General features: G+C 48.9%; 1 protein-coding gene across 1 annotated transcript; it reads right to left on the minus strand.

Moving 5' to 3' along the window:
• Positions 1–1,022: 1,022 nt before the first annotated feature.
• On the minus strand, positions 1,023–7,501 carry LOC122388433 (protein RFT1 homolog). The gene is made up of 9 exons (XM_043379501.1): positions 7,480–7,501; positions 6,677–6,762; positions 6,234–6,350; positions 5,562–5,751; positions 5,011–5,238; positions 4,095–4,345; positions 3,717–3,845; positions 3,068–3,204; positions 1,023–1,866 (listed from the first exon to the last, which is right to left on the minus strand). Exons 4-9 carry the CDS (start codon positions 5,631–5,633, stop codon positions 1,730–1,732), a joined length of 954 nt encoding a protein of 317 aa, XP_043235436.1. The 5' UTR covers positions 5,634–5,751; positions 6,234–6,350; positions 6,677–6,762; positions 7,480–7,501; the 3' UTR covers positions 1,023–1,729.
• Positions 7,502–8,863: the final 1,362 nt, after the last annotated feature.

The raw sequence follows: 8,863 nt of genomic DNA on the forward strand, positions 1-8,863 counted from the left end.
GCTAAAAGAAGAAAGAAAGAGGTGATACCGGTGGGGGAGTCAAGATCATGCCCATAGTATTTACATTTGACAAAACTGTTGAATAAAGTTGTATATACTATTTCATTGCAATAAGAAAATAAAACGTATTCGGAATTTTATCCAATTTTCAATACCTCCGCAGTGACCCCTGGCTGCAACCACACACTCACGCCATCTCAACACCACTATAGTAATCATGAGTTACGTCTTACGTAAGCGTATATATCTTTCCCGAGCGAAAAAAACAAACATTCCAGTTTTTTGGCGCTTTTGTTTCAATTGTGGTGGTTCTGTTAGAAGGCCCATACAGATGGTGTTTGCGCAAAATTTCTAACGGAAAATCACCGACTATTTAGTGTCGACAGCTGCATATTAACTTTTTGAACACGCCTCCATCACTGCTTGTTTATTGGCTGTCTGTGGTATTGGGCTGTGTGGCTGTAGGTATATACCGTGTGTTGCTGGGTGATTGTGATAATATTTTGATGATTAACCTTTTTATTCAGCGGTAGAGAATTCTGAAAATCCCAGGGGGTGCTACAAACCCCTAATTATCCACCCCTGTTTTATTTTAAGTTCCATCCAGTACCAGTATGAGTGTTTATGGCAATGGAAGGTCAGGTAGGTGAAACATTTCATTATTGTAATTTTAATCTTTTGAGACCTGAGTTTCAACATTCTCTTGAGAGCCTGAGAGCATTCATGCCAAGGTTTCTGAGTCTGTTTCATGATAAAGAGACAATATTTATAATGGAGTCAACTTGTGGGTCAAGTCAGCAGAACTTGATAAATGAGTATGACATCACCTCTACACCTGTCGCCTCCTGTATTGTAGTGATGGCAGGTTCAATGCTGAGTCTCAGAATAATAGCCAGCGAGCGTATACTGTTGTTTTGTATTTCTATGCCCGATCGGCCCTAATGTGTAATGTCTTGCATTTCTAAATATTGAACTGTAATGAATGAGACGCTGTAATGAGGTACTGTAATGAAAAGACTGCCTCAGACTGCAAGGTTCTATTTAACCAAATATGACTGCATGTCTGCTACAGAATGAAACACTGACAAACACTGACACTGACATCAGGCACTGACAAAGTGAATGCACAAGAACGATAAGGACTTCTGGACTTCAGAGCAAGAGATACACCCTACGCTCAGGAACGCCGCTGTCACCACACATAGCATACAGCACCCGGTCGTGCCCATCATTAGCCTACAAGCCCCACCAGACGCTAACCGGCCACGATTTTACCGCCCTCTACGAAAAGCAGTCATCTCACTTTGCAAGCGACCTCTACAACGATAGAGGAATCGACAACTGGCAATCCGGCCTGATCGCGTCTCTCCGGTCTTACCACTTTGGCTATGCAGTGGTGGTAAACGGTAATGGGCTTCCGCGATTACCATAAGCTCCAGGGAGGTGCCATCCCTTCACCTCCCCTGCCGTCCCCTGCATCGCCATCGTTCATCACAAATGGCTATAATTAGGATCTGAATGCCAAAATTCATCGGTAGGAAGTTGCTTTCAAGCACTGTCCAGCTCTCAAATGGCCGATAGCCTCAACGCCCCCTGCAGTCGCACCAGTCTTAAAATTAATAGATCCACTCTACTGACAGGCACGGTGTATATTCAACCCAAAATGCACATAAATATCACAACAAAACAACCCCTATTCCCTGCGTGACCATGTGAGTAGCACTCCCCGCTAGCTGCGCTTCAGTTTATCCCCGACCCGCTCCTTGACCGCCTGGAGGAGGCGGGGCTCGCTGTACACTGCCGCGGCCACCACGGCGGCCCCACAGAGCGCGCCCACAGCCACATGGGCGGCGGCGGAGCTGGGGTATAGTCTCTCTTGAAAGTATCGCGACTCCGAAGGAAGGCGCCACCTGTCCCAGCCGCGGTTGAGCGGAAAGGTTTGAGAGCCGCCGCGCTGGTAGCACTGACCGAAGCCTGACACGCGGAGGCAGCCGGCGCAGCGGGCCGAGGGAAGTGGTTGCGGACTGCGGAGGGATGGGGGGGGGGGGTGGCAGTCGCCATCCGGTTACTTGTGATGGTAGCTAAGCATGTGGTCAACGGAGGCCACCCTACTCGCAGAGGATTTGTTGAGATTTGTTTCATTGCAAAGTTAGCAATTTGACTCGTCATCGGCACGACTGTCACATTTTTTTTTTTTGGGGGGGGGTAAAATCCGGAAACTCGTGCGCATATACCTAAAAAATCATCTGTTGCACCCGCTAACAGAATGCATCCGTGCTTGCACATGCACTCGTAAGCGGATTCAAAAACAAGAATTATCTCTCTAGCCAGTTCGCCAATTCGCTGTCTAGCCATTTAGTCTTATATTTGAAGTTCTCTCTTTTTAATGAGCCGGTTAACGAACGGCGACAAAAAAGAAAAAATAATGCTGTTCAGCCATGTTCTTTTTAAAAACTTATTTGATGCCAGGCTTCCTCCCCCCCCCCCACACCCCGCATGACCTGTTTACGTCATTCAGAAGGCCTCATTACAGTAAGGGTTATGTATAGGCGGATCCAACCCAAAGTTTTGGGAGGGGCAAACCATCACAATTTATTGTCTCTTTTCATGCACTGCCATAGACGTAATGTTAAAAATGATGTCCTTTGTGGAGGGCAATTGCCCTATTTGCCCTCCCCTGGATCCGCCACTGGGGTTATGGCGGAACTTCGCTTCGTTGTGATTTTACGCGTCACGCACACTGAGTGATTGGCGCCCAGAAAGGCACACCAATGAGCGTCCGGCTGGTGAGCCCAAGAGGCACCGGTATCCGCCTGGGGCGGTGGACGGGGTCAAGGGAGAGCGATACGAGCATGACCTTTGGCCGGCCTCCGCCTGTTTTGACCCAGTTGTCAGCCGCTGGGGCCTGCGTCATATAGCAATTTTCCTTCTACCGCTGGCGTGAAATCGTGTTACAGCGTACTTTTTATGATACAGGCCATGACCTCCCTACTGGGGTCCTCAAACTGAATGGAATAGTTCGCTGAGCCGCCGCAGCCCAGGACGCGATACTTTCAAGAGAGACTATACAGCCAGCTCTCGGAGCCGGCTGCCAGCAGGCCGGCGGTCACCAGCGCGGCAGCCACGGCGGGCGGCGGGCGGAGACCGAGCAGCGGCGGCACGGACACCGCCGGCTCCAGCGGCAGACCGGCCACGAACCGGTAACTGGCGACACACGGGGCGGGGACAGGGTGAGAGTAATCGGACTGTAATCGCCACGCCCCGCGTGGATTGTCCATGAAGGTAATACATACAATACATACATACGAGAGAGGTACGGGACACTGTATCGGGCATCAGCGACACACGGGGTGGGGACAGGGTGAAAGGGGTACGGGACACTGCATCAAGCGCCAGCAACACACTGGACGGGGCGAGCGGGCAGCAGCAGCAGAAAATGGGACGAAGACATGATGGTTGAGAGTGGCACGGGACACTGTATCGGGAACCAGCAGCATACGGGGAGGGCACGGGATGAGAATTGAGAGGGGTACAGGACACTATTGGGGACAGCAGACATTCGTATCAGTCGATGGACGGGTGAAGTAACGAGATCCAAGTATATCGAGATCGGCGAATAAAGCGTGATATTGACTATCCATGACAGATTGGATAATGATGTAAATAATTAGACCAATTAGGACAAATCAAATCTATTCAAAAACACAAAAACTCACCAAACGTATATCCTGGTCAGCATATTGACGCAGTTGGCGAGGATCAATCCAACCCCGCCGAATAGCCTAGTAAAGATCCCTGTCGAGATGACGAATATCACAGATAGCAGCACCATCTTCCGGTTATACCTGAAACACCGGAAAACGCCACAACACCTGTCAAAGCGCCCGATAGTAACGTTCCTAGCTTCACTTTATCGACACGACTGGCCAGCCTTTCCACTTCGCCTTTAGCCGCAAAAGGCAGTCTAACAACAAAAACCAACATGAGAACGTCATTTCCTAATCCGCTCAGCCTCTACCGACTAATTTACCTCACTCCTTACTAAGCCCCGACCATTTCCCGACTGCCTTCCATAAACCCTCCACGGCACTTACCCATTGATCTGTTCCTGGCGCATCACTGCGAACGTGTAGCACTCCAGCACTCCGTTCACCGCCAGTAGGAGCACGTAGGCGCACTGGGCGCGCAGCAGACTGACGGCCGGACCGGCGGTCAGCAGGGCGCCTCCGTACAGCCGCAGCAGCAGGTGGGAGTAGCTCCAGCCGAACGTGACGGCAACCAGACAGAGCAGGCTCATGGCGCGCAGCAGGTCGTGCAGAACCCGGCCCCCCGCGGCAGACACCGGCTGGAGGAAGAGGGGGTAGGGTCAGACTCATAGCGCGGAGTAGGTCGTGTAGCACCCGGCCCGCCACCGCAGACACCGGCTGGAGGGGGAGGGAGCTGTCAGGCACCAGCTGGAGGAGAGGTGCCAAACTGTCCCCTTCCAGTGACTGGCGAGAAGGGGAGAGATGGCCAGAAGGATAGAAGCTGGGCAACAAAACAAACCGAATGACAAAAAAAGACACCAAGATGAAGATCACAACGACTGGCAGTAAGGACTTATAGCGGAGATGAAGAGTAGCTACGAGTATAATTGGCTAATATCAGAGGAGTGTGTGCTTACTTGTGGAGAGGTATTACTGATCAGTGAAGAGAGATGGCAGCACGGGTCACATCGCCACCGTCGCGACAGGAAATGTTAGAGGCAGACGCGGTTGCTGGGAAAACGTGGCAGCACAACTTTGGCTCTATTTCTGAGGATACTCGAACCAGCGCTGCCGTGAGCTGTCTGTAACACAGGTAGGTCTTAATACCGTTTGACTGCAGTCTAAGAGGCCTTAGACCTAAAGTTCTAGCTAAATGAAACGAAGAATGCGACGACTTGGCCAAAAGAAACCACTATGACCGCGAAAACGCTTGACTACATTTGAAACCCCGCCCCTTTACAAATATGTAGTTCACTGGCCTCACCTGTCCCGGCACCAGTCTGGGTCCCAGCTCGCTCGCCGACTTCACCGGTAGACAGTTATCCGGTGAGCGGACGTGCCAGAGCAGGGTGCCGTAATAGATGACCACGAGGAGAGCGGAGCTGACCGCGTGGCCCACACAGTAGGCCCAGATGGCGTGGGACGGGTACAGGGCGATCAGCCAGGCTTTGAGCGCCACCCGACTGCACAGAGTGACCATGTCGGCTACCACCTTGGGAGAGAGGGAGAGCGGGTGGGTGAGAGAGTGGTGAGAGGAGATGGGGAGGGGCGAGAAGACGATAAGAGAGTCAGAGATAATCCACATATGCCAGCAAGGTAGGGAGAATACAGTACATTAACGCGGTGTGAACGATCGACGATCCGCAAACGACTGTCGCAGCAGGCGATTTGAGCTTCGGATATAATTTCACTGATATAGCAGAGTCATCGAGCATATAGCAGTCGAGCAGAGTCATCGGGGAACCGACGCGCCTCAAATATTTTCCCCTGACACCCTGTTCCTCTCCTCTGCGTCACCCCACCGCCGTCATTCACCTTCAATTTGACAAAGAGCATGGCCTGCGCCAGGATGACCAGCGGCTGGGCGGCCGTCTCCAGTACAACCATGGCCGCGGTGACCCACACGCCCAGACGGTACTCTGAGGTCACCTCGGGCGCCGGCTGGCTGAGCGCGTGCAGCCAGAGGCCGGCCAGCGCCGCCGACACCGCCGCTGACACGGGCACGCTAACAGGGGAGCGGGGCGTCAGTCAGAGGCAATTACAACACTGCTCTTTTATAATACACTCAATTCACTGGCAATAAAACATTACATACTTATGTGCCTATGACGATCCCCACATCTGAAGAAATAAACGTCATTTATCGAGGCAATGACCATTTAAAACCACTACTACTCAACAGAACTGTGCCGATTAGCTGCTACCCATTGACTGCCTCCACAGTCCACATTCCACAACAACACCTGTTTTTGAAGTAGGTACCTATATCGACAGTTCCCAGCAAGCACATCCTAAGTGTCAAATTTTTGAAATTGAGATTTCTATACCATTCGACTCAGCTCGTCGAGCTGAGTCGAATGGTATGAAAATCACAGTTTCGAAAATTTAACACTTGGGATGTTCTTGCTGGGAACTGCCGATATGCAGCTTCTCCCAACAGCTGTGACCATTTCGAGTTAAACTGATGTCCGGACCGGAACGATGTACCTGAGCCACACCAAGTTGATGGCCTGGCGCCACGTGCTGCTCTCTGTCACGCCCAGCGCCGCCCGACGGAAAGCCTCCACACTGACAAAGGTGTCAGTCGAGTAGAGTAGAGCCAGCCTGGGAAGCAGACTAGGGCTTCAGAACTTTGAACAGAATTGATTTACCTACTTTAAAACTACACTTAAATAAAGAACTGAATGTCAGTCAAAAGGAACAGGTAATTCGGTACATGCTTATGAAGATAACCGTATATTACTTCATTTTATACAATAACTAGAAAATAAGAGCAAACTCTGTTCAACTAGAAACATACGAAAAATTAGCATTTTTCTTATGGAGTACACACTACAGTTCTGGTGAGAAAATAGCATATGTTCTACTTAGGAACTCAGACATTGGATGCATCACTGATGCATGATAGGAAAAAAGTAAAGGGTGCATACCTGACATTGATGATGCCCAGGACATCAGATGTAATATACCGGAGAATGACTGCATTTGTGATGAATGTGAACACTCGGTAGGTTATCTGAAAGACATTTGATAGGTAGGTAGGTATAGCTTCAGCATCAATATGTGCAACACAGACCATGCTATTCTGGGCCCTGTTTCACCGGTGATAGCAGCACGCTGCTATCACACGTGTCAAATTGGGTTTCCATGGAAACATCAGCAAACCATGACACCGTCAATCTGTGTGATGTCATCAAATATTGCTGCCAACAGCTTCACGGCCGTGCGATCAAACACATCGCATTCAACGAAACAGCAACTCTGTTCCAAACGCAGCTCACGGATTACACGAAACGTCATTAGTGTGACCTCATCACATTACGTCAGCTCGCGCAATTTGATAGTAGCGTGCTGCTATCAACGGTGAAACAGGGCCCTGGTCTCTGCAGCATACAGGTAGGTACTTCATTGGTGGAAAATCCCAGGGGGTGCTTCAAACCCCTAATTATCCACCCCTGTTTTTTATTTTAAGTTCCATCCAGTACCAGTATGAGTGTTTATGGCTTGGAAGGTAGGTGAAACATTTCATTATTGTAATTTTAATCTTTTGAGACCTGAATTTCAACATTCTCTTGAGAGCCTGAGAGCATTCATGCCAAGGTTTCTGAGTCTGTTTCATGATAAAGAGACAATATTTATAATGGAGTCAACTTGTGGGTCTCTACCGCTGAATGAAAAGGTTAATCATCAAAATATTATCACAATCACCCAGCAACACACGGTATATACCTACAGCCACACAGCCCAATACCACAGACAGCCAATAAACAAGCAGTGATGAAGGCGTGTTCAAAAAGTTAATATGCAGCTGTCGACACTAAATAGTCGGTGATTTTCCGTTAGAAATTTTGCGCAAACACCATCTGTATAGGCCTTCGAACAGAACCACCACAATTGAAACAAAAGCGCCAAAAAACTGGAATGTTTGTTTTTTTCGCTCGGGAAAGATATATACGCCTTACGTAACTATACGTTCATTCACAAATGTATCAATGGTGGCACGTGGGCTGGTTCAGGTACTATCTATAGATGGCCTTGGGTACTATGTCGATGTGATGTGTTGTCATATTCGTGTATTACTCATGATTATTCATGTTTTGTACTCAGTTGAAAACGTGATGTCTTTCATTGATGTGTGGTCCCTTGATGATATGATTGTCAGTCGTGAGTAAGCTTATATAGGTTTCAGTCAGTTTCAGTCAGTGGCCTCTGAATGAATATGTGCTATTCATCCCAGCAATGAGCTTTGAGTGATTTAAAGGTAGGTAGGAGGTCCGAGCTGCAAGCTGCAGTAATAGGTACTTTATGACATCTCTGCTGGTCTACTTAATTGCTGGGTGGGTAGGATTATTGGATTGTTTCGGGGATACCATGAGGGATTCATCAGCAATATCTGGCAGTCATAGGTCGCATCTCCTCAGACTCCATCTCGGACCAATTGCACACCTTTGAACCTGGAAGGGGTTTTAGCAGCATTTTCAATTGTAGAGCTGCTGCACTTAAGTTCTTTGTAAGAACTGTTAGTTTTCATTTCATTTGTATTGTGTTTTGCCGCCCAGTCTCCATTGTTATAACAGCCTTTTTGCCAGGCCAGGTACTTGTGGAAGTACTTCACTCTTTCCAGTCACACACACATTCATTCTACCCTCATCCATGCAGCTCCAATAGCTAAAGAGCAGAGCTGACGGATGAGTGCCTGGGCGGCACTGGTGTATGTCCAATGGGAGGACTTACTGCCAACTGCTCTCTTCCAGGTGTGTGAATTTTATCCAGGTCAAGATGTCAGAGTGTGCTGTCTATGTTGAATCTGGATATTTCCAGTTGCCATTGCTGATCTCAGTAGCCTGTGGGTATATCTTTCAGAAAGTGGATCAGGGATAATCACTCAGTAACCTCTGAGGTTTTACGCTCTGCTGCTTTGGCCTGTTTCCTTGTCTGTCGTGGATTGTCTACCACATAGTCTTGCAGGTTGTGAATGTTTCTGTCTGTTTTGTTGTGTTTGTTTGTTTGTCCATGTCTTTGCATTTCTTGGTTTGTGCGTGACGTGTTTGCATAGTCCTGCCTGGGGTGCACTTTGTCTGCATTGGATAGTGCCTGCATGATCTCTTCCTGAGTTT

Source organism: Amphibalanus amphitrite, unplaced genomic scaffold (genome assembly GCF_019059575.1).
Source record: "Amphibalanus amphitrite isolate SeventyFive unplaced genomic scaffold, NRLGWU_Aamphi_draft 000322F_arrow, whole genome shotgun sequence".
NCBI classification, from domain to species: Eukaryota; Metazoa; Arthropoda; class Thecostraca; order Balanomorpha; family Balanidae; genus Amphibalanus; species Amphibalanus amphitrite.

What these genes read in the sequence shown, in the direction of transcription:
- LOC122388433 (XM_043379501.1), bottom strand. Translation starts at nt 5,633, where the DNA reads ATGGTTGTACTGGAGACGGCCGCCCAGCCGCTGGTCATCCTGGCGCAG. An exon ending in CCAGACTGGTGCCGGGACAG is followed by an intron (nt 4,346 to 5,010) that starts GTGAGGCCAGTG and finishes CTCTTCCTCCAG; the next exon opens with CCGGTGTCTGCCGCGGGGGG. An exon ending in CTGACCAGGATATACGTTTG is followed by an intron (nt 3,205 to 3,716) that starts GTGAGTTTTTGT and finishes GTGTGTCGCCAG; the next exon opens with TTACCGGTTCGTGGCCGGTC.